This window comes from Pavona decussata, unplaced genomic scaffold (assembly GCF_977016875.1).
Source record: "Pavona decussata unplaced genomic scaffold, jaPavDecu1.1 SCAFFOLD_102, whole genome shotgun sequence".
NCBI classification, from domain to species: domain Eukaryota; kingdom Metazoa; phylum Cnidaria; class Anthozoa; order Scleractinia; family Agariciidae; genus Pavona; species Pavona decussata.
Genome location: NW_028145517.1, coordinates 8,257,511 through 8,282,922, shown reverse-complemented (window position 1 = coordinate 8,282,922; position 25,412 = coordinate 8,257,511). Strand labels below are relative to the sequence as shown.

At 39.5% G+C, this 25,412-nt stretch overlaps 1 protein-coding gene across 3 annotated transcripts; it reads left to right on the top strand.

Annotated features, from left to right (window-relative positions):
* The first annotated feature begins 1,421 nt into the window (after window positions 1-1,421).
* Window positions 1,422-24,214, top strand: LOC146472095 (C-Jun-amino-terminal kinase-interacting protein 4-like). Of its 3 annotated transcripts, XM_085120657.1 has the most exons (25): window positions 1,422-1,889; window positions 5,875-5,995; window positions 6,078-6,148; window positions 7,476-7,567; window positions 8,208-8,404; window positions 8,848-9,454; window positions 9,550-9,606; window positions 9,834-9,929; window positions 10,621-10,663; window positions 10,800-10,930; window positions 11,483-11,542; window positions 12,253-12,429; window positions 13,011-13,078; window positions 13,529-13,674; window positions 13,853-14,174; window positions 15,867-15,932; window positions 16,475-16,628; window positions 17,632-17,712; window positions 17,828-17,895; window positions 18,603-18,751; window positions 19,462-19,633; window positions 20,983-21,248; window positions 21,931-22,342; window positions 22,402-23,844; window positions 23,924-24,214. In XM_085120657.1, exons 1-23 carry the CDS (start codon window positions 1,578-1,580, stop codon window positions 22,261-22,263), a joined length of 3,789 nt encoding a protein of 1,262 aa, XP_084976783.1. In that variant the 5' UTR covers window positions 1,422-1,577; the 3' UTR covers window positions 22,264-22,342; window positions 22,402-23,844; window positions 23,924-24,214. The 3 variants fall into 3 exon arrangements, with proteins under 3 accessions (XP_084976783.1, XP_084976784.1, XP_084976782.1); XM_085120658.1 differs by having other exon boundaries at window positions 8,211-8,404; window positions 22,402-24,214; XM_085120656.1 differs by having other exon boundaries at window positions 22,402-24,214.
* The last annotated feature ends 1,198 nt before the right edge of the window (window positions 24,215-25,412 follow it).

Below are 25,412 nucleotides of genomic sequence, written 5' to 3'. Positions count from 1 at the left end.
TTTCACGACCAGTAGGGCCGCGTCCGACCTATGGACGTGAGCTATTACTAGGAAGATGTTACTTGATTGACAGTACTCTACGGCATATGTGAGCTATCCTGGCAAGCTTTTTTAAGGAGAGTATTACAGTTAGCGGACCCCATATTAAGCGGACAGCAGCACAAGTCCCATTCCCCCCCCCCCCCCTTCACATTTACTGTAAAAAATATATGTATTAAACTTGACTTTTCTGGTCCTTTCTATTAAAAAAACTTGTATTAAACGGACACTGCAAAAGGCATGCATATTTTTTGTTCACGTTTTAATAGATCGGTCATTTAACTTTGCCGACAAAAAGATCTGTGACATCTTTAGCTTTGTAGACACTAAACAAACAGGAAATACTATCTCTGTTGGCAGCCTGATTAACAAAAAGTGGTCAAATTAGTAACACGTGACCTCATCGACAAAACATTTGTGTGGCAAACAGGAAATTTGTGTACCTAGAGACTTGTCTGTAAAACTAATTACATAATACAAATCCTAGTTTCATCAATTTCTGTCTCAACCAGAAAACGTGTCCCCTTGAATAATGTACTCGCGGGGAAGGTAGCTCCAAACGATACCCACCGATTTTCTCACCCTCTGTCCAGTCACTTTCACTTTTCCTGCGTTTGTTGGTCGCTTTAAAAGTTCGGTTAACCACATGGCCATGAGCTTTGGAACGCGCCCAACTGCTACCATAAGATCTGTTATTTCGTTTGGGCAGCAGTGTATAAAATGAAGCTAAAAAACACACTGTAGGGCGCTATACCGTAACCTGAAGGCCGTTGGGAACTTTCTCCAGTGAAAAATTTAAAATTTCTTGATACTTTATTATTATTATTATTTTTATTATTATTATTATTATTATTATTATTATTATTATTATTATTATTATTATTATTATAATATTATTATAATATTATTATTATTATTATTATTATTATTATTATTATTATTAGTCCATAATCACGAGGGCTATCTCTATGTGACCCATCAAAAAGTATGCGTTCTATTTTTAGAAAGACAAGCCTCATGGAAAATGAAATGGTTCAGATACAATGAATAAATGCTGGATGATATGCAAACAAGAGTCGTCATTAGCCGTTGTTTGCAAACACCGACACTACGTTTAATTATTTTAGATAAACTGTCATGAATTAACAGGTACAGAGAGATCTTCTGTTTATTATATTGCTATGTAACTTTTAAAATAATGTTTAATATGGACGAAGGATCATCAGACAATGTGAATGGATTAAGGGCGGTTTTAGTCAGACAATAGGCCGCAATAGTGAAATTTTCAAATTTCAATAATTGTCGGTGATTGTTTACTACAGAAAATGTTTTGATTGGTTGAATTGAAAGACTGACAACATTTCGTCACCAGTCTGCTCTCGGTTTATGGAAATATGTTGGGGAAGAAGGCGAGCGTTTATCCAAGAGGCGAAGCAATAATGGCAAAATATATCTGTTTTCTACATTTCTTTGCAGCCAATTATCAGGGAGATGAAGGTTAAGTGTTTTACCTTTGACTGAGAAGAAGTTGAAGCGATATGGAGGGCGAAGAAGAAAAAAATGACGTGGTTTATTCGAGTGGAGATGAGGGTGGCACGGCTGTTATGTCGGAGAGAGTGTCAAATCTAGCCAACAGTATTTACAGCGAGTTTGAGCGAATGATACAAAAGTATGACCAGGATGTTGTTTCAGGACTTATGCCGCTTATGGTATCAGTGTTGGAACAGCTCGACAGCGCTTACGGAGACAACAACGAACAGTTAGTTGAGCTAGAAATATTGAGCGATGATAACGAACAACTTATAACACAATATGAGAGAGAAAAGCAACTACGAAAGCTGGCTGAAAACGTAAGTGAAACGATCCTTTTTTCTTTTAAGAATCCCCTATGATTATTGAAATCAAAGACTTTGGTATTTCAATGATAAATTTACCTTGCATGTGGGACAATAATTTCTTGAAAAATTGGTAACCTCTTCGCTATAAAGTTTAATTTGAGATCGTTCTAGATCTTTCACAAAGGCACTAGGGTATATAATACTATTGGAATCAGAGCTATGTTTCACTGTGAAATTTTTTATTGTGGCGGTTGATTTGTTTCAGAGATATAAAGCGATGTTGTTTGATCGATAAATCCTCATTCCGTGTTTTTTTTCGTCAGTAGAAGTCGGAAAGGCGTTGTCTTTTTGACAATTAAATCTTTTTGCTTTTTATCGCAACGCGTTGAAATGTTATATTTTCTCAAATAGTACTTGGTCTATAAATTAAATATTGTCATTTTATAGCATTACATTTTTTATTTACCTCGTGCATGTTTTGGTATTTTTCACCTCTTGACAGTATACTAGACACTGTATCTTTTTGTTTTTTTTTTTTACCCCTTGACCATTCATAAGGGTACTTATTTTACATTGACGGAGATTTTTAAACCGTAAAAAGTAACACATTTGCAGGTGTCAAGGATATTTTAAACATACCTTTATTGTTGCAAGGATGACACACATTAGCAGAGTTGCATGGTGCTTGGGCCAAACAGGAAGATTTTTAATAAATTGATTTTAATAACTTGACTTATATACTTTTGTTGTGACCTATTAATTTTGCAATAAAAGCTGCATGTGTCAGATTTTTCCACAGCGGAAACCAAAAACTCTGAACTCTTTTGTTAAATTTTGAAAGAGAAAATTAAGAAAATAGAACACAATTTTGTTCCACGGAGAAGCTGAAAAGGGCTCTGTGAGTGGCCGTTTGTGCCCAAATTTGATGGCTTGTTACTAAAGTTGACATTTGGAAGGCAAAATGAAGTGTTCACGATTTTCAGACTCACACTGGAATAGTTGTATTAACCTGGCTTTCCAGCAAAAGTAAATTACAGATGTTTGACTGAAATAAATTCCCGCTATTACTGACTCTTGCTATTAAGGACACTAACTTGCGGCCCCAAGGGTGTCCACAATAAAGGTAGTTCACTGTATGTAGTAGCCTCTTACAAGGTTATTATATCTGGGTAAGTTGTTTCTTATCCATGGAAAATAACATTTCAGTTATTAAAACAAATCATTTTGAAAAGTAAAAAATAATGCTGAGGCCTCTTTCAACAGGAGACTATCTTTGTCTTGGGTAGGGTGTGATATGCCATGAGGTAAAAGATAAGTGGTTATGCATCAGTCAATTCCAGCTGTTAAGCATTAGTCTACCCTAGGGCATTTGATGGCCTCATAGCGCTTCAATGATATGTTCATCCACAAAAAGTTTGAATTTGTGATTAAACGTATGTCTAAGGAGGATAAAAATGAGATGGTAGATCCATAGAATTAACTGTCACTGGAACAGTTACGTAGAAATGAGACTTATTTGAGACTTATTTTGGTGGGAATTAACTTTAATTACAAAGAAAGTAAGCCTAGAAACAAAGAAATCAACTTAAGTTTTAGCTGTACTGCGGGGCATTTGAAAAGCTCATTTGTACGTGCCTTGGGGCATTTGCCAGTTTGTTTTCAATAAATCTTAATGCTTGGAGGTTGGCTGGTTGAGGAGGGGGGTGGAAACGCTTGATGCATTGGGACAGCATTAGGCTTAGTTTATGTAAAATCTGAACTTTGTTACAGAGCTAGGTCTTTACTGGTTCTTGATATTGATTGGCCTTGAGCATTGACTGTTTGCATTACTCCCTGGAAGGATAGAACAAGTGTTGAAACCAGGATTAAAGTATTTGGTGGGACATTTAATGTCCCCACTGAACACTTTAATGCTGTGGTTTCAAACATTTTTTGACATTTGCCACTGTTGAAAGCCTGTGAACTTTGAGATTTTAAAGAAAGGCCAGTTTAAAAAAGAGACATTATATCTTTGTCAGCACACAAAAATGAATGCTTGATTACTTAGAGGGTTAATAATGTTATTTAGCAAGCAAACAAAAACATTACATTTTTAATTTTAGATGGATGTTAATTACTAGTGGTACTTTGAATCAGGGGTTTCTAATTTTGTATTGTTACAGGAAAGTCTGAAGGCTGTCTAATGAAATGGTGGTTTATGAATGGTTTCTGTACCTGAGAGCCATGGTGTGGGGGGGGGGGGGGGGAGGGAAGACCATATAGTGTGCTATACAGGGAGACTCTACCTACCCGGAGGGATAGTAAGTAAGTAAGTAAGTAATTTATTTAATGTCAAATACACAGGGGGTGGTCTCCCAGTCCCTTGAGCCACAGGCTCATGATAAAAGTGTTTGACAATATAAAAAAAAGATATTAACTACTAATTAAATAACAGCTATCCATAAAGATAAATAAATAAAAATAAATCAGGTCAAAGGCAATTGCTGCATTGACAGCCATTAAAATTTAACTTAGTTAAGAGTCTCCGAAAGGATGATGCATTAGGTGCGTTTTTTACAGCAGATGGCAACTGGTTCCAGATGTGTGACATCATGTACGTATACATGAGCCATGAAGGAAACTACTATTGTATGAAGTTTGTACAACATTTAGACCATTGCTTCTAAGATTATATGGTGTAACTCGGGGTCTGAATAAATTGGCTACATAGCCTGGACCATTCTCCTTGAAACACTTAAAAAAAGGGGTGCCTTTGGTCACCCTAGTTTTATACAGGAGGACATTGGTCGTATTCTAAGGTTCACAGAAATGGTCTGTAGACTGGAAGGACAACAGTTAAATCCAAGTATTAGGAAGGGTACAGCAAAATATAAAAAGGCCTGATACATTAGAACAACATTAGCCTTAGTTTACACTGTATGCAAAATCTTACTGAACCTTGTTACAGAGCTAAATCTTTTCTAGTCCTTGATATTGCCCTTTAGCAATGAATGTTCACTTTACTACCTGGAAGGATAGAACATGTGTTGAAACCCGGATTAAAGAATTTGGTAGGACATTTAATGTTGATACTAAACACCTTAATGCTATGGTTTCAAACATTCATTTGACATGCATCTTCCACTGTTGAAAGCCTGTGAACAACTAAAGAATCAGTCATGTGTTATGAGCACTGGGAACATTAATTTTGTAATAAAAAGAGTAATGTTGACACCATTATTAATGAAAGCATTTAACAGAACATTTAATGTCCTTTTAAACACTTGGAGTACAGTGGTTTTGAACATTATTTCATATTTTAATACCATAGCACAGCTTTAAAAAGACTGGTTTGTGTTACATGTCCGTCAAGCTGAATGAGCAGTGAAAAAATGTTGAAACCAGGCTTTAAGTGTATATGACAGATAATTATCAACCCTTTCAGCTGTACGAGTGCCAGTTGGCACAAAACGCACAATTTTGTAAATATTTGATAAATTGTCTCTGCCTTTTTGCAAACAAAATTGTCCGAGTATGCTTGTGTCACTTACTGAATAATATATATGTTCATTCTCATTTCATTCACCAGGCTTAAAATAAACTATCACATTTATTGTGCATATGCCACACATTGACATTCAAATCCTAGCAGTGTGTCAAATGTTTGTCCCATGAACCTACTTTAATGGCCTTAGCTCCCACGAGTCTCCTGTAGCTCAGCAGTAGTAATTGTAAGGTCTTAGGCTTGACTCCTGATAGGAGCACTCAGATTTCTTTTTTTCTGATTGCTAGTTCCGATTACTAGTTTGGATGCTCTACTACTGAGCAACAGGAGACTCGTGGGAGCTAATGCCATTAAACTAGGTTCATGCGACAAACATCCTGCATACTGCTAGGATTTGTGTGTTGATGAGTGGTAAATGTGAAATAAATGCAATGTTTTAAACCTGGTGAATAAAAGATAGAGGTATTTTTAACAGTGATATGCTTTTCATTGGCAATGTGTTATGGATTTCAGAAATACCTTGAGATTGAAGATCAGATTGAAGTTGAAAAGAGGGAAACTCAAAAGCAACTTGACATGTTTGAACACGACAACAAAAGCTTGGAATCCCGCATCAAAAGCTATCAGGATCACAGTGAGTGTTATGCCTCATGCACTTGAACCTGAAAACCATGTTGTTGTGATTTGTGTGAACACAGCCTTGTTCCTGTTTTCAGTTGAACGCCAGGATGAAAGAATAGCAGAGATGAAGCGTGAATACCACACGCTCCATGAAAGACACTCGGAGGTGAGTAACAAGTCTTATTTCATGTTCAAGTGATTGAGATAATTCTATTTTAAGGAAACAAAGTTAATAGGCCATTTCCGAGTTGCTTTGAACCTCATTATGAAAGCGAGGCCAAGTGCAAGTTTTTATTATGAAAATTAGTTAAATGCAAATAAAACTAATTTGCATGTAGCCTCACTTTCATAATGAGGTCCACAGCAACTTGAAAATGGCCTTTTTGGTGAACTTTTCCTTTAAATTTCTCCAAGAATTGTTAATGGTTTGAGAAGCTATATCAAACACTCGGAAGAGTGTTTCTTTTTCATTGGATTTCCAAACACCTCAAAGTTGGTTTAAAAAACTCGACAGGGCCTCGTTTTTTCAACCTACTTCTCCAAACATGAAGAAGAATGTTTCATTGATTTCCAAATGCTGAGAAGTGGGATTGAAAAGAAAAACCAATTTTGAGGTACACTGTATTTGGAGGTAGGGTGAAACACTCTCTTTAGAGTTTGATATAGCTTGTCAAGCCTTTCATAGTTCTTGGGGAAATTCAAAGCAAATGTTCACCCAATTTTGTGATAATTAAGATCACATTTCCAAACCTCCTTCACGGTAGTGATTTCCTTTGTTTTATCGTCTTGTTATTATTAATGAGTTTGCGAAATATAAATACATAACATCATAGTTGTTCCTCGCGAAGCGAGGGCCGAAGGCCCGAGCGTAGCGAGGTTAATAAATTTGTCGGGCCGAGCCGGCCCGAGTGGAGCTAAGCCGCGCGAATTCGAGCGAAAAATATATTTATATATATATATATATATATGTATGTTTGTATATTTAGTTGAAGGTGTCCGCAATGACGTCAGACTGTCTGGCGTCGTCTGAAAAAAATTTGCATACATCGTAAAAAATATGCGTGCATGATCAAATTTCAACTGCAATGTTCATCAATATTCACTGATGCAGAACTATCTCTCCAGAATCTTTTCCCTTTCTTCCAGAAATCTTTTTTTGTGAAAGATTGCATTGAAGAAATTACTCGTTTTGTGGCCGCGGTAAAATAATTTTCCGTGGGAAATAAATTCATCGAACACGACAGCGCTTCACGCCCGTTGTGCATTTCATCGCGTCAGAAATAGATTTTTAACCGCAAACTAGCCCGTGGAACTACGAAAAGACCATGCTCATCAAAATAGTTGCTATGTTCAGAAACCTTTTAATCTCCTCATTTGATGCTACAACACGAAAGAGGGCTTTCCACCCAGCCCCAGCTTCGCGAGGTTTTGCGAGTCACGTATTTCTAGTTAAAATAGGTTTTTGTAATTTAATGGTTTCTGTTTGATCCTAGATACTCCATCAACATATGGAAAGGTTACAGAGGGATGAAAGGAGGGGTCCAGGGACACCGTCAGATACTACACCGAATAGAATGCTTTTTAGGTAACCAAAATAGATTAGAGTATACCTATTACCTGAACTAAACTAAACTAAACAAACTTTTTAAGAGGGACGTTTAGCCCTTATGTGAATGTTATCCATAGTTATAACAATGAAAAACGGGATGGAAGGAAATTGCTCACCAGCTTTCATCTGAATGGTAAAACTTAAAGTTGAGGATTTTGTCCACAGACTTAAAAGTTAGAACCACCTTGTATAGCATAATGAACAGTACCACAGGAAAGGACCGTTCAGTAACTTTCATTTGAATGATCACACTTTAGGATTTCATCCACAGACTCAAATGTTAGAACCAACTTGTATTTATAATAATAACAGTGACATCATAAATGCCACCACCAGAAAGTACTGCTCAGTAGCTTTCATTTAAATGGAGGGACTTCAAGATTTCATTCACAGACCCAATAGTTAAGTCACTTTATACAGCATAATAAACAGGAAAGTACTCCTCAACAGGTGTCATTTGCAAAGTCACAGTTAATGATTTTATTCACAGGCGTTCCTGCCCACACTACATGGGTAGAGATGAGTTGGTCCAATAAAACCTTTGGAACGATGAAAAAATTTTCTTAAACGTTAAAAATCAAAGACTTCTGAAATCTTTTCTTCTTCTTTTATTCAGCAGACCAAGAGCAGTTTCAACAGAGTCTCCAAGATCCCCCATGGGAACTCCTGTGAACTCCCTAGGGGAGCTGGTGCCCCCTGACACCTCTCCACATTTACGTAAGAGTCCTGACACAGAGATGCCCCCATTTCCTCTCAGAGTGGATGGTAACGAGATGTCACTTGAAGAAGAACAACTAGCAAATGAAGCAAAAGGTTTGTAGGTTTGTTGTTTAGAAATCAGAGAGGAGGTAACCTTGGCTGTAGCTTTCAAGTCACTGAAGAGTCACACACCAGGTTTACAAAATTGGAAGCCCTGAAGTGTCCTGCTATGGTATCTGATGACTGTTTCAAAAATAGAATATTTTTGCTGTTTACACAGGGTAGCCATCTTCAGTTTTGCTTGCTTATTTCTCATCCCAGCTACAGCGTAGATAGCTTGCACATTGTCTGTTTTCGTTTCAAATATTTGCTTATAATCATTAGCTGAGAAATAGCTTCTAGTCATTGAAATGTTGAGTGCACTCATTCCTGTACTGTTATCTGATGTTAATTATTTAAATTTAGATAAATTAAAGGCATTTCTAAGGATCATTTATCGCATGCTTTACTAAGTAGCATATTTCCTAACAGTCACAGTATTTCTTAATACTACGCAGCTAAAGGTGCTGAGAAGACGACACCAGGAGGAGCTTCGGCCAACACTCAGACCAATCAAAAGTCTCCTGAAGAAGTTCGTGCTGGAACTAGTGACACAGAATTGAATGCTATCACTGGTAAAGTGGATGTCAACAGTAGTGAGGCTATGGTTAAAGGCTCGCGTTCAAGCACAGCAAGCTCAATACAGAGCTTAGATACCAACACTTGTAATGTTACAGATGTTGACAACATGCCAATCATGACTGTGACAGATGTTGAACGAGCAATGTCTGGAGAGCCTCAGACACCTCCCGATGGAAGCTTTGTACATGTACACCTGAGTAATGACGCAGCAGCCATCATGGCCTCAACACCTGAGTTGAAACCTAAGGCATCATCATCCCCAGTTGATGTGATTAGAAGAGGTGGGACAAGACAGGCAGAGCGTCCAGTTTCCCTTGATCTGGAGACACTACCTGAGGGTGTAAGTGCACACTCGCTGTTTGCAGAGCTCTCAGTTCAAGAGCCAGACATTATTGGGCAGGTTGATACTGGTGCTGATATCACGACCATGGTTGGGGAATTGGACACAGTATTAAAAGAAAACAAGGAGTTATTACAAGCCAAGTAAGAATATTGATGTTTGCAAATTTTTTCAAACAAATTTATCAAAATATGTTTCAAATGTTATTTGACCCCTCTATTGATGGTTTAATTTTTAGAACCAGACTTGTTACCCAAAAGAATGACCTTCTGAAAAGGGTTGAAGAACTATCCAAGTAAGTGCAATGAAATTATTTGTTGTGATTAAAACTTGTTTTAGGCATACAATTATCCGTATTGGTCTCCGTACATCACACTACATAGCAATATTTAATAATGGTATAATTACTGGTCATGTCTTACAAATTCTACTTTGTCATGTGCACCTTTAGAAGGGGTGGTTATCTGCTGTCAGGGCAGCATTTACATTAATACCTATGTATGATTACTATCTTATAACTAGTGAGAGAGATTTGTCCCGAGATGATGTTGTAGCTCTTCAGGACACCAAGAACAGACTTACCACTCACATATCAGAGCTTGAGCAGGAACTCAAGAGGTATGCGCTGTATTTATAGATTGTTTGTTCAAAGTTAAAGCTGGAAGGTGCAAATTAACTTTGTTTTGCTGGATTTAAAAGAGGCACAGAGAGATCTTTGCTTAGAAGTTTTCATTATGTAAACTTTTTTCATCTGGTAAATCTACAGATAAAACTAGTGTGACCATTGTATTTTACGTTAGGAGTTAACACATACTATTCATGTCGCTTCTCTCTGGATGCTGTACAATTTCAGGGTTTGGGCGCCATCTTGGACTGGCTGACCACCGATTTCATGCGAGGGCCTCAAGCTAATTAATGTTATTTAACCAGGGTGACCTCTTCAGTATAAAATGTTGATATTAATAGGGGCCCTGCCAAAAAGAAAAGAACTTAAAAAACCTAAAAAGCAGAAATACAGCCACTAACTTTAAAAGTAATTAAAAGCTTGTAATCTGTAGACTTCTAAAATACAAGTTTTAAAAATCATGACAGTTAAGATCCTTAATTTGATTTGGTAGCCAACTACAACTGTCCAGTTCACTAGAGATCGAATGCACTTTACCAATCCATGATTATTACTAGTTATTAAAAAGTTAGTAATCACCGTGTTGACTTCACAGTTTTAAGGTGTGGAGGGCAAGCCTTATATGTCTATAGTCTGGTTGGTGTTAGAGTGGATTAATAATTGTTATTATTTGTTTCATGTCAGAGTCAAAATGGATGCAGAAAAGGCAACTGTTGCTTTGAAAGAGGTGAAACTTTGCTATTATTTGAAAACAACAACAACAATAACAAAAACAACCAAGGTTGCCATTTTACAGTTTCTTTATCACTAATAAATGTTACAGTTCAGTGACTGACCATGGCACTGGGTATTTTGTTTGACAGGCAAATGTTTCAGCTGCTCACCGTAAAAGGTTCACTCGAGTTGAAATGGCACGGGTACTCATGGAGAGAAACCAGTACAAGGAAAGACTGATGGAGCTTCAAGAGGCTGTGAGATGGACTGAGATGATCAGGTAACTGATTGGCTCTTCATTGGTGGGCTGTGAGCCTCATTATAGCTTACTGTTTAATTTCATGTTCTCAGTTGACAAATGAGTGTTCCTATGATAGAGCATCCAACAGGTGTGTCGATGGCCATGGGGTTAAACTTTACGAGGGTTATCACATTAGAGACCTTAAGATTCTAGTACGAGTACGAGTACGACTACGAGATTTGACTTCAAGTTTTTAGCGAAGTACTAAGAACAGATATATCACAGAAAATTTCATTTCACTCTTTACGAACGACAAACTTGACGCCGCTGGTTTGAATGATGATAGTTTAGCCCTTTCGTGTTTCCAAAAAGACGAGATCACCTACGTTTCGAGGACTCATTTTCGCCACTACGAGATTCTTACAAAAACTCGTTGTAAAATGAAGACAGCTATCTCGTTTTCCCACCAAAATGACACTGGTTCACGCGCGCCCACTCTTTGTCTATTGGAGAAACTCGTAGTCGTACTCGTACTCGTACTAGAATCTAAAGGTCTCTATTAGTAATGATTGTTTATTTTTAACTCCACAGAGCATCGAAAGAGAGAAACCTAGAATTGCAACAGAAGAAGAAATCATCCATTTGGAAGTTGTAAGTTTTCGTTAAAAAAAATAATATTAACTTTGAGGGGTTATTTTCAGTCTTTTAAAGTGTAATGCAACTTGGAAGTTTAGCTCAGCGTTAGGAGGATGTATAGGTCCAGGTTATTTTATTTAAATGTATATATTTATTTATTATGCTTTTAGGAAGAACATTTTTTGAACAAAACATGTTTCAGATGTTCCAGTACATTTTTCAATACTTGACTAAGAGAGATTTGACACCCTCTCCTGAGGTTAACCAGTGCCCATATTTCACTAACAAACAACCACAAACTTTATTTGTGTACCCCAGTGTCTACAAAACACATTTCCATTGTAACACACAAGTAATAGGGGTACTGGCTACTAGACTATACATGTATAAGTTCCCCCATTGTTGCCCTTCCCTGCTGTGGAGATGATTGCAAACCTATTGGCATACTAAGGCAAGTGTATTTGAAGATTTCTCTCACACATACAGCACCTTTGTAGGTACTGTGACAGTCTCTGTTATTTTTTTAATTTTATCTACATATTAGTGTTTTTCAGATGCTCAAGTCAAAGCAGAAATGAGCACTTTGTCCTTACGTTTCCTGTCTCCAACCTATGCCATTTCTCAAGTTTTCTAAATTAGCACATTAGACACTAAAATTGAATGTGTTCAGTACTAAGGAGAATAATTAGTCAGGTTGTACTTATATGGGACAACCCTCTTATCAGTTTCAGCAACTTGTTTGGCCCATCTCCAAAGAAGCCTGCCCCTCCCATGGTCAGTATAAGGTACAATTCCCCTCAGGGGGATGGAGAAAAATCTCCTTCTCGACGCAGTAACTCTCTGGACTCAGGATCTGGAGGCAATATCACTGTGGCTGGTGGTGGTGGATTTGGTAGTGAAAAGTAAGATGGAATTTTTGTTTGCTAAGCAATGCTGTAGGAATTTGTGTATGAAGCTGATTTTGTTTCCTTTGTTGGATAGTCATGTAACTGAATGTACTTTTTCGAGCTAACGGGAAAGTGAGGCAGTGATAACCTTGTGGCCAGTAGAATCAGATTTGTGTGCATGTGGCAGAATTCCATGTGCATTTTCAGGGCATATCTAAATGTGGGTTGTGGGTTGAGTTTGTTGATGGTTCTTGTCCCCACTCCGAGGGTTTTTCTCCGGGTAATCCGGTTTCCTCCCTCCCAAAAACCAACATTTCCAAATTCCTATTCGACCTGAAAAACAGTGGATGGAAGAGCCAACCCATGGAATTCCCTAAAAATTCCGATTTCAAATTATAGCTAGACTATGTTTTTTATAGAAGTTTTAGGACCTTGTGAGCCTCTGTCTCCTTTCCCTACTCTCCTCTTCCACTGTCTTATCAGTGTGATGGGTGGCTGTCCATTTTGCTTTGTGTGGAAGTTACTGGCTGGGTGCTTTGCCAGCCATGGGACTAGACCAACAGGGTTACTAACATGCAATTATTCACTCTATGCAGCTTTGACAGGCAGCGACTTGTGGATAGAAGAGAGCGTTACAGACAAGTTAGAGCATTTCTAAACTCAGGTGAGAATATCAACATTTAACTTGTACATTTATGCACTGTAAAGACAGAGACAAAAGTATTTAATCACATTCTCCACATACACACTCCCTTAGGGTTGGTTCACACTGGAAGTGTAAGGAACCTTCCATTCCAGTGTGAATCAAAAAATGGAGACTGAATCGCAATTGCGAATATCAGAATGTTTCCTTTTTCTTCCAATTCCACTTCTGATTCCGTCACTTTCCAATCACATGGCTCATTTCCAATCCCTTTACTCAAGATTTAGAATGGAAAACATGTGCCTTCCAGCTTTTTGAACTAAAGCGAGGTTTCCGTTTCTGCTTCCATTGTATTGATTCACACAAGGTCAGAAGATTCTTCTGATTGCAATTTGGCTTCCATCTCTTCTGTCGCAAGTGTGAACTAGGCCTTCCTGCTTGCTGTATGTTAAAACTTGTGTTTATCTCCAGATGTGGCAGAGGGGCGCATGCAAGCCTATGGGTGGAGTCTTCCTGCCAAATATTCAACAGAAGTTGCCGAGGGAGGAAAAAGTCTTGTTTCAGTTCCTGTGCCAGTTTATTGTCGACCACTTAATCTTAATGACCCAGGAATGAAGGTGAGTATTTCAGATTAATTATTACTTAAATGCTTATTATTTTTTAACTTGGCTATTTCTTACCTTCTTTTAATTCAATTGTCCTATAAGCCAAGCTGGGAGAGTTGGTGTGAATGGGACATAAAGGAAAAGCATTATTTCAAAACAATAACTGTGCATTTAACGTATTCTTGAACAGATCTGGTGTGCTGCTGGAGTAGATCTTTCAGGTGGAAAGACTCAAGATGGTGGTTCAGCTATCGGCGCCAGCAGTGTATTTTACACAGACAGTGCTCGTGAACAGGAAGAGGAAGGAAAAGATCCAAAGACTGATGCTAAAGTGTCTATGGTTTGGATCGGCAGCAGTACACACTCTTGCAGTAAAGTTACTGTGGTGGATGCTAACTATCCTCAGAACATCTTAGACTGCTTCATTGTGTGTACATCACATTTGCTATGTATCACGCCAGTCCCTGGTGCCTCAGAAGGAGATTATCAAAGCTCGGAATCAACTCTTGAAGGTAACAATGGTTGCCATTTTTACAAACATGTAACGAGAAAGTAAATCTCCGGTAGGTACATGGTGGAAGTAAAACTTTCTTCTTTGCACCCTAACTTACATATTGCTGTTGATTATAAGAGATTTAGCTTTAAGAAGCTGTTCAGTTCTAATTGGCATTGGCATGTGAGGCCTGAAATTTATGTCAGTATTGGAAGTACATGAAATCTCTCAAAGCTGTTCGTGGCAAGCTGTCTATAAGTTAACTCTTCCTAGAGGTAGACAGACAGATAGAACTGGCCCCTATGATTTGCTTTAGAGAGAGTTGACTGTACTAAATATGTGAGTTCACACTAGACACTAAGTTGGTCTTAAGTAGACTTAGCTCAAGTCAACCTAAGTCAGCCTAAGTATGCTTCGTCATTCAGATGGAAAAAAGCTTCTCATGCCAACCTGTCAGGCGCTGATATGGTTAGTGATAAAAATTATTTTTGTTTAAACTCATCATCAATAGATGAGCTTGGGAACAGGTGCCTAAAGGTGGTGGAGCCAGGCTGAAATTTGGCGGCAAGGAGGTATCCATGGCAACCCTGCGAACGGCCACCACCCGGCACCGTCACACTGAATAAATCAGTGGAATACTTACCTAAAACTTACCATAGAGAAGGGAGGGAGGGAGCGGGAGCAAAATCACAGCAGCAGACAAACAGCTAACTGCAGCCGAGCAAATGCAAACAGCGAATGACCTTTGAGCGAGCAAAGCGACGAAAACAACTGCATGAAAGCGTCACAGCGTGTCCCTGCTAGAACTCCTGGGCCGCCCCTGTGACCACTGTGAGGGAAGACTGCTGACCCGCATTGTTTCGAGCTTAACTTAGCCTAAATTTCATTTAGCCACATTTTGTTTTCTGTCACACATGCCTTGGTTTTTAATTGCGAAAGCAAGACAAGACTGATCTCTATCCAGTTTCCTTTGATTTGCCCCAAGACAGAAATTCTGTACAAAATGAGACCAAGAGGTTTTTAAGATCACTGTAATTACCACAGTGGCATTTTTGCATAATTTGCAAAAGCTAGTTAGTGAAATGACACTGATAAAAATGTGATAGAAATGCCTTGAGAAAAAAGTGAAACTATAGCCACACAAAAGGGCTCAACTTACATAAACTAATGTTGTATATGAGAAGAAATCCTTGGAACACAGTGGAGAATCATAGTGGTCCTCCAAGGGCTGATACATGTTTTATTTTATAGCGCCAAAACATGAGGTCTTGACCCTGATAAATCTGTGGTTTTGATGGGTTTTGCATATCATGTTTCCCTTTGACTTTGCAGCTCCGAAGTCAGAAATCGTGCATTTTGTACTTAGCAGTTCACACATGTAATTTTTACTACGTCAACTTAAGAGATTGTTAAAGTGTATATGACACAAAATCTTTTATTAGCTTATTAGGAAGAGCTTTCAAAATGATGAAGAATGGCATTTATTTCATTGCGATAGCATTCTTGGTTGCCGAGTTATTCAAGATTTAGGCTTATGCAAATTAGACAACTTGTGACGTCACAATACTGACACTAATATACAATACTGACGCTAATAAAAGATTTTGTGTCATATACACTTTAAGACAGACTTAGTGGTCTAGTATGAACCCTTATAATGTGTTATATGGATCTTACGGTTAAATGTGAAAAAAAAAAAATGTTCTTTCAGAGCCTTTGCAGGCAAACTCGGAGAAAGGAGATTCAACAGGAGCAGCAGCATTTAGTGATCCATTGGGTAAAGCATTTCCTTGTGATTAAAACTTAAGGGAGCTGCTAGTTTGCAACCTGTTTTCCATTGATTGGTGATAGTTTTATGTGCATACTTGTTTTGTTGCCCACCTCAACATGGCAAAAAAGCTGAGCTTAAAAGACTGCTCTACAGTTATCAGTATTATGGTAAACGACATGCCAACAATTCAAGAAAAACAATACCTCGCAAAACAACATACCAGCAAAGTTTTGTCAACAAAATCTTTTGAATACTCACCTCTTTGGACAATGACCAAGTCTTTTATTCCATTCTTGATTTTTTAGTTCATTTTGCCATGTTCAAAAAGTTTCATTTCAAGACAAAAAAACCGACATTTTGTCGCAGTGCATTGAAGTAAAATGATTTTACTTCAAGATTTCCTGCGGATTCTGGTACACCTGACGTGATAAGAGATATGAAAATTCTTCCTGTTCCCGGAGCTAATCAGATTGTAGGATTTTCAGGATACTGCCTGCTCACGAACACTGAAATAAATGATATTGTGTTCTACTTTGATATGTTTCCAGGTGTCCAGACAGCCCAGGGACCCGGTCAAGATGGTCCAACAGTAACAGACATAACAACTGGAGAGAGCATGGTGACAGGAAATGGAAACATGGATGGAAGAGAGAAAATGAGTAGTGTACTGCCAACCATGTGGCTGGGAGCACAGTCAGGATGGTAAGATAGAACAGCTGCAATGGTGGTGTAGTAGTTAGCATGTTGGGTTGGGAGATCAGAGGGTTGGTGGTTTGAGGTTGGGTTGACCTCTGCATTTGTTGTGTTGTTTCTTTAGACAAAGAACCTTACTCCAGCATATAAATGGGTTCTGGTAGCCAACATGCTGGGGGTTTTGCTGCGATTGAATAGCATCCCATCCAGGGAAGTAGGAATACTCCTAGTTGCTTCATGCTACTGAAACTGGGTTATGCTCTGGCCAAGGTGGCACCTTTCCTTCAATAAATGTCAGTCATTCAGTTAGTTAGTTACATTGCTGTTTTGTCCCAAGCATCACACAAATTATTAACAGTATACAGTTCAATCTCCTGTGAGCGACTGCCCAAAATGTCAAGCTTGCTTGCGAGAGGTCATCGCTTATGAGAGGTTTCAAACTATAGCAATTTGACTGAGAAGTGAAACGTTTGGTATGCTGGAAACATGGTCGCTAACTGGAAGTGGTCATCACGTACAAGAGGTGGTTGCACAGGGAGGTTTGACTGTAGTACTATGGTGGAGAGTGGAGAGTCTGGACTGGAGGACAACAGAGACAGTAAACCTCGGTAAACCTCGGTCATGGCATCTGTTGAAGGCATTGATGTTTTCCTTGCTTAATGACTGCTTCCCTTCATGAGTGTCAAAGCCATTTAGTTAACACAATCAGTCTACTGTCAGTCTATTGTCTGGTTTGTGAGCTAAGTCACTAAGTCATGTTTTGCCTAGTCAGATGATCCATCCAATCATCAGTTAGTCAGCCAGTCATTAAACCAGTCTATTCATTAGCCTGTCAGTCAGTCAGTCAGTGAGTCAGTCAGTCAGTCAGTCAGTCTGTCAATCAGTCGTTCGGTCGGTAGGTCAGTCAGTCAGTCAGTCAGTCAGTCAGTCAGTCAGTGAGTGAGTCAGTCAGTGTGTCAGCCAGTTAGTCAGTCAGTGTTCAGTGTTAATTGTTGCTGGATTTTTGTTTCAGTGTGTATGTACACTCTGCCATTTCTGACTGGAAGAAGTGTATACACTCCATCAGATTGAAAGACTCTGTGCTGAGTATAGTGTAAGTTCATCCTGACATTTTATCATGTCAATAATGAAATTTCTAATGTTGTGCAGGCGTGGAATCTATCTATTTTGTGTTCTTGTAATTTACATATAATGCCTTTCTTTTGCAGATATGTTAAAGCACGTGTTCTAGTAGCTCTTGCAGATGGAACTGTTGCTATCTTTCACAGAGCTTCTGGTGAGTTCAAATTTCCTTCTTTTGAGTTCGGTTCATGTAAAGGACATCCACCCACTGGATTTGTCTCCTTTGAAGTTATTAGAGTCAAAGCTCTTCTCCTACTCAGCAGAGATGAGTTACGTGATGACTTCAAATAATTGCAGAGATAGAGACAACTGATGGTTATATTAGATGGAACATTTTGCTCGTAGGGCGTCGTTAGTACCCACAGTGAAGATGCTGGGGCAACTCAAAATTAGAACGTGACTGCAAGAAAACAGGCTGCGTGATTTGCCTGTTCAACCTTGGGTTGGGTAGTATAGGAACTGTTGAGAAGGATGTGTTAATCTGTCAGCGACACAGGCCTACCCGGAAGAAAAAGAAATCCGAGTTCTCCCACCATGAGTCGAACCTAAGACCATTACTAGTTCGGATGCTCTACCGCTGAGCTACAGTTGACTCGTGGGAGCTAAGGCCATTAAGCTATGTTCATCTGACAAACATCCTGCATACTGCTACGTGTAGGATTTGAATGTCAATGTGTGGCAATGCACAGTGGAATAAATGTGATGGTACATTTTACACCTGTTAAAAGGAAATCTGAGTTCTGCCAACAGGAGTCGAACCTAAGACCTTCTGATTACTAGTACTCATGGAAGCTAAAGCCATTAAACTACTGTAGGTTCATGTGAGACAGAGTGTAGTAACTTGTGTTGTTGTATATTCAGATGGTCAGTGGAACTTTAACAACTATCACCTGTTGGATCTTGGCCGGCCGCATCACTCCATTCGCTGTATGTCTGTTGTGCATGATAAAGTGTGGTGTGGATATCGTAATAAGATTCAAGTTATACATCCTCGGAGCATGAAAGTAGAGGTAGGTCATCTAGTGACAAGCATAGGGAGGGGAGAAAACAACGAACTTTAAACTCAAGTGTGTGCTAAAGAAGAATGCTATAAGATAGTTACTACCTTCTCCACATTTTTGTTTTTGTTTTTGTGCTTTATACTTTCCATATTGATCCATTGCTCCAGTCTTAGTGACGTGGCCGACAACCTTGATGGATTAGAAAATTATTCTGCAGTGTATGTTAAAGTGCTAAATGAACCCATAAATTTCCTTCTGAGCGTTAGCCCTAGTAAGAAAGTGGGAGACGAGAGTAAGTCGTGGGTGTTCTTTGTACCCTTCACATTCACATTGCCGCAATGAGCATAATCATAATCACCGAGTTGCTCCCGTCTGGCCTCGTAGCTCACGACTAACGCTCAGTTGCAAATTCGTGGGTTCATTTAAGCACTTCAACATGCACTGCGGTGTTATTCTGTTCAAAACCCGAGTATGCAGTTTAATTACTAATCAATAAAGATTCTTCCAAAAGACTGTTTGTTCCTTAGTTTGGAATAAGACTGTTTTTTTATCATTAACTTTAAATTAGCTGTTAAAAATAATTTTAACAGACGAGATGAAAACATCACTTAATGTTTAATCGGGGATTAGCTTTACTCGGCTTTTGTGTCATCATTTGTACCCTGTAACAATCTTGGCCCTTTAACACCTCGTTTGGGTTTGAATTTTTCTCTCCACAGAAAACCTTTGATGCTCATCCCCGGCGTGAGAGCCAGGTTCGTCAGTTGGCCTGGATAGGAGATGGTGTATGGGTGTCTATTCGTCTGGACAGTACTCTCAGACTGTATAATGCCCATAGTTACCACCATCTACAGGACATTGATATTGAACCGTATGTCAGCAAGATGCTTGGTAAGTCATCATTTGTCTTCACTTCCCACAATACACTAAGTAGCCTTTGAGAGCAGTACGCCTGTTACGGCTTTTGTTTCACCCGCCGTGAAAAGAACCAAAAAAAGGAAAAGGCGTGTGCTGTCATAAGCTAAGTGCTACACGGATAAAACATTTCACGTGTGAAAAGTTGAAAAACAAACAGTGTCACTAAAAAAGGCACTTTGAGCCTAAATGGCCATATGGCCAGAGTTTCTGCAACAAGAAGCAACTTTGCGTATTCAGGCTCCTGATGGAATGGATGCTATTCCACCGTAGGGTTACCTCTAGCAGTATGTCGGCGGTATCTATTTATACACCTGGGTGAAGAGAGACGATGTGGGAGCAAAGTTTCTTGTCTTAGGAAACAGCACAGTAAAACAGAGACCAAGCTAGCCTCGAACCCTCCACCCCTCTCTCATGCTCCGGCCAAAATTGTGATTGCCTATCGCGCTAACCACTACACCACCTTGCCTCCGTGCAAAGACAATATAAATTATTTTACTCATCATAGACTACGCGCTGAGGTTGTGTCTGTTCTTTAATGAGACGCAAAATTTTCCCACATGAACAAGTGAAGAGGCAGTAAAAAAATCAAGGGCGATTCTGCTAGCCACCAGCCCGTGTTGAATTCCTATATGGGTAGTGTTAGCCTCTGAGGATGTTTCTTTGTATGTGGAGTGTCTTTGTAAGCAGAAAAACCAAGAACCACATCAGGTGGAGGCTGTCTTAAATAACTTCTGCCTTTGCTAGTCACAGAAAGACACAGCCGTAGACTTTATTTCGAGCTATTAACAACTAACACTCGCACAAAACTCCAAACAAGAGCCTGCTCGCAAGGGTGACTCTTTGTCAATTGACTTCTTTTGTTGTACCCTGTATCCTTGTCCTACGAGATTTGTTTTAAATAGAGCTTTTAATGATCCTTTAATTAGGCGTCAGAAAAATCTGTTTTATCTCGAGTTGATTGCGGGTTCTCAATGCTCATGTGTGAGTTTATCAGTGTCTTATTCCTTCATTTACGGGCCACTCATCATTACGGAGATTTAGAATCTCGTTTACGGCAAACGGCAAACGTGAGATTCGCGTTTATGTTTTCTTGAAAAAATGAGTACATAGATGAGAATAGTGCAAAATAATTCTGGCTTTTGTTGCTAACGCAGCGAGAAAAACAGCGAGAGGCAAATGTAGGATTGACATGGTCACGTGGTCAATTCTGCCGTTTGCCTAAATTTCTGTATTACGTTAAAAGTAACCATAAATAAAAAGACTGTTAAGCAGTCTACCCGAGTTAAATCTTCGTTTACAAACGTGTGTTGATCTTGTTTCAGGTACTGGCAAGTTAGGTTTTTCTTTCGTTCGTATCACCTCACTGATGCTCACCAATGACCGTCTCTGGGTGGGAACTGGAAATGGAGTCATTCTGTCAGTACCTCTGGTGGCTGCGCGTCCTGCAAGGGATGATGGGGAAACAACGACGAGCTCCCCAGGGACCGGAGGGACAGGCGGTCCCGGTGGGCCGGTGCGAGTGTATAGTAATGAAGGGAGAGATGGAGAAGCCACCAGGGGAGCTAGCTTTATGCCCTACTGTTCTATGGTGAGAAAAGAAAGAGCTCTTAGATAGCTTTATGGGGAGGGGGGGGGGGGGGGAACTCCTTGGAAGTTTTTTATTTATTTTTTTTTTTGGGGGGGGGGGGTGCGGCTCAGTTCTCGAAAGCCTGACCCTATTTCAGACCAAAAAATGCCGTTTTAATGCCACAGACCTGGCCTCTGTAATTCATACCGATTTTCAGACCGAGTTTCAAAATCCATACCCGTTTCTGTAAAACCGATACCCGATTTCAGACTTAGAGACCAAAATGGTTAAAATCTATGCCCCATTTTAGACCAAATTGGCTGAAAAGCTATAGCCTTCGGGGCCGCACATACCTATATAGCTTATATATGGGAGTATCCCCCGGCCCCCCGGAGATTTATGCCCTACTGATCTGTGATGACAGCAGACTAGAGTAGAAGCTGTCGAAAGGAGCGAGGGGAGGTAAGGGAACACAGATTTCTCTCTTCCTGTTTTGCTGTTGAGTTGAATAGGTGTTTGCAAGGTCATAATTAATGTGTTATTATTCTATGGTGAATAAAAAAGTATACAGCCCGGTGTTGGAGTTTCATTCACTTTGGTACAAAAATTGCATTCTTATTCGTTCATTGCGTGTGATTGCCTTTGGTTAGAGTGATTACTTTGCTTTTGGTTTCTAATTTCCAAATGGCTTCCCCTGTTACAGGTGAACGCGCAGTTGTCATTTCACGGTCACCGTGACTCGGTCAAGTTCTTTGTGGCCGTACCAGGCTCTATGAAGAGAATATCACAGCCTGCACCCTCCAACAGGTCAGCCAGCCCCACTGGACTCCCGGCTAAGTCCAGTCCAGAGAAGAGAGTCACCGAGTCCATGCTGTTGGTGTTATCTGGGGGAGAGGGGTACGTGGATTTCCGTCTGGGAGACGGAGAGGAGACTGCGCTGGAGGAACAAGGCGGTGACTTGATATCTGTCACCACACGTGGCCAGTCAACCAATGAGAGAAGTCATATCATGGTTTGGCAGGTGTCAGTCACGTGATAGCTGAATTGGCTTTCTTGGAAAAGCATCAGTTACGCCACGAAGACTAAAAAAAATGTTTGTTTGGTTGGCTTCGCCGGTTTTAATGATATTTAAGCGTATGCCTACCCGGCCTTAAGAGTCCACGTGGGCCCAAAGAGGATAAGTAAGTAAGTAAGTAAGCGTATGCCTAAGCTTGTGAAGATAGCAACCAGATAAGCACAAGGATACACTTATGCTTATGTCATTGCCATTCATTCTAGCTTCCTATGCGAATGCTTATGTCACTATTAAAAAATCAGCTCTAAAAGATCTGCAAGTAGCGGCAGTTTAGTATAGCGTTGAGGAGACAGCAGGCCGAATGAATACGTTCAATGAAAGCGCCCTTTTCTCTAGCATGACGCTTTGAGATCTTACTCACAATTCTTCTCAAGTAAGAGAAGTTGGAGTTGACCTTTATAATTACTGCATTTTGAGGAAGCTTTTTTATTTTGTAGATATTAAATCAAATGCATTTATTTTCACAAAATTAGTTTACAAGCCCATGTAAGAAGCACTCATAAATAAGCTTCATTTTAGTCCTGTTTTTGACGATTTACGTTCTGTGTTTTGTTGCAGTGCCGTGAATATTTGTAAATAAGTTCCTAATTAATTCCTAAAGTTACAGAAAGTATTTTTTGGTGGTATGTTAAATTCGTTACGAGCGGTATCTATTTTCTCAGGTTTGTGGCCTGTACTTTAATTACAGTGTAATGTATTAGAAATCAAATATATATGATATATAACATGGTGAATTATGTCAAGGTGAAGACTAGCCTGTGTTTGGGCTAGGAGAAGAGTAGTACTAGTAGGTTGTGAAAACAATTTTAGACTGCGATTGGTCTTGATTTTTCCTCAGACCTTCTTCACTGGAAATTATACAAAAACGGCGAGGGATTCTCTGCTTACTGAATCCAACGCGCGCTTCGTAGATTAGAAGAAGAAAAAGACCGTTTGCAGTCTAAAACAAATTAAGTAAATTGTTAAAGACTTTAGTCTGGTGGCTCTTCCTTGTCAAGAAACTTTAAAACCGCCGAACAACGGTTTTGGTGTCATTGGCCAGACGTGAGGTAAATCTCAGCCCGCGACATTCAGACAACGTGTGGTCGTTATTGGCAACTGAAGTAGAGGGTTGACGTCATTATCAACCCAGCCTAGAAATACATACCATTATAAGAAGGAAAGGAGCCCCAGGGGGGGGGGGGGGGGGGGGCTCCCACATAAATATGACGGGGTTGATTGCGGTATTAAACTGAATAAGGGACTGTTGGAAGTCTAGGTCCTTGTCGTCGGTTATCAAGTTTCTTCATCTGGTGTCACGACACCAAAAGTAATCAAAAGTATGTTATAGAGATTACACAAGAATAACCATTTCATGTTTGAGCCAAGTAGACTGATCTTGTCGTAGCGATTCTGTTTTTAAGTATCACTAGTAAACAGAAACCTATCAGTGGAAGTACCGTGCGCTTACCATTTGCAGGGGAAAAACAGCTTGGGAAAAGATGGTACATGTCATCAGTTGATTTTTTCGAGAATCTCCGGTTTTGGTGAACGACAGAAAACGTAAGACGAAAGAAGAACTTCTTTCACGGGCGAAGATTTAAGTTCGTTCTCCATCGTATATTGAAAGACCCTGGAGAAGTTTGGCGAGCAAACGGGTAACCTACATCTCCCTTCCACTTCAGTGAAATTACTCTATCCTTGGGCTTAAAAAAATTATTTATTGTCTATTGTCTCAACTCTTAATATTTAGTCGACTAAATATTAGTTAATTTAATTCAAATCTTGACTGTGTACCTGTTGGAATGTCGTGAAGTGGAATGGCCGTGAGGTAATGATATCTAGCAAGAAATTGAAGTCATTAGAGTATTTTAAAAACACCTGTACGTCTGTGTTTAACAAAAAACACTAAAAATTAAACTGAGGCGTCACAGTTTGTGTATTTTTATGTACAGTGAATGATTTCATTGTGGTGTTCGTGGAGAGTCATTTTCTCCATCATTTCTCCCTTCGGTCATACGTAAAAGAATATAAAAGTTCGTCGAAGTTTTACTTTGAGAGCTCAAAGCTGATAAGTTATTTGTGAGTCTCGGTGGGTTTACTAACTCATGTACTAAAAATGTTTCAATTTGAGTTTTTTTTAAAACTGAACTATGCATTAACTATGCATGTCTAACCTCGGTAAATCGAAATAATAACTTCTAAGTAGTACTCGACAGTATAAACAGTGGAAATTGAGAGACTTTACTTCGAATAAATTACGCCTTCACAAACAAATCGAATAATTCAACGCGAAGGAAGCCAGACAAGTTTCAGAGGGGTCATGACGTTATCGCAGAGTAATTTCCGGTATAATTCCCAGCAACACAACGATAAAATATCACGCAGTCTCTCTGAATAAAACCATTCAATTATCTCGATTGCGAAGGGAGGATAGTTTTTAAAAATCTGCGAAGCATACAATGGGGAATGAATGGGGCTACATTAAGCATTCCGTGTAAATGCCATAAGGGGCATCTTGTTTTAAAATTCTTTGACCAATAAGCGTAGCAATTTCGGTAAAAATGATTTCAAGCTGTTGCCTTTTTTCCTTCCTTTCTCTTCCCCACCCCCCACCCCCCCTCCCCGCCCCGAAAAGCCTGATACTCAGGCTAGAGTTGCCAACGGAAGGGATCTGTCCCATATGGTCTAGGGGCCGACTTTTCTCTCCCTCACTGTCTTGTCGGGGACAATCAATCGGAAAGCAGCATGGAACCATCTCCAGCTGGCATAAGCGAACCGCGGGCCGAAATCTCATGGTGCATCGTCATAGTACAACGCTCCGGCAAAGTGTCCAGAGGTACCGCTGTCGGCTGTATTTTTCTCTCTTTATCAGCCATTTTGATATTAAGGCTGGCAAGTCGCCCGAAGACATCGTAGGGCAAGAAGCGTTTCATTCATGTCCCTTGTCATGTCCTTGTCAAATTGTCGACGGGTATTGTGTACTATTCATAACCTTTAAGCCAATTTTTCACATTAAACACATTCCCTTGAAAATATAATGTCGATAAATACATTTTCGCGCGGGGGGGAATGCAACCCTTTGGTGTCCAAGATCAAGGGCCTGTTTAATAGGAAATTCTTCCGGAAAT

Bases quoted from the DNA above. Each gene is read 5' to 3' on its own strand.
- LOC146472095 (XM_085120657.1), top strand. From the start codon at position 1,578: ATGGAGGGCGAAGAAGAAAAAAATGACGTGGTTTATTCGAGTGGAGAT. The intron at 7,568-8,207 runs GTAACCAAAATA...TCTTTTATTCAG, and splicing joins CCGAATAGAATGCTTTTTAG to CAGACCAAGAGCAGTTTCAA. The intron at 17,713-17,827 runs GTAAGTTCATCC...TTTCTTTTGCAG, and splicing joins GACTCTGTGCTGAGTATAGT to ATATGTTAAAGCACGTGTTC.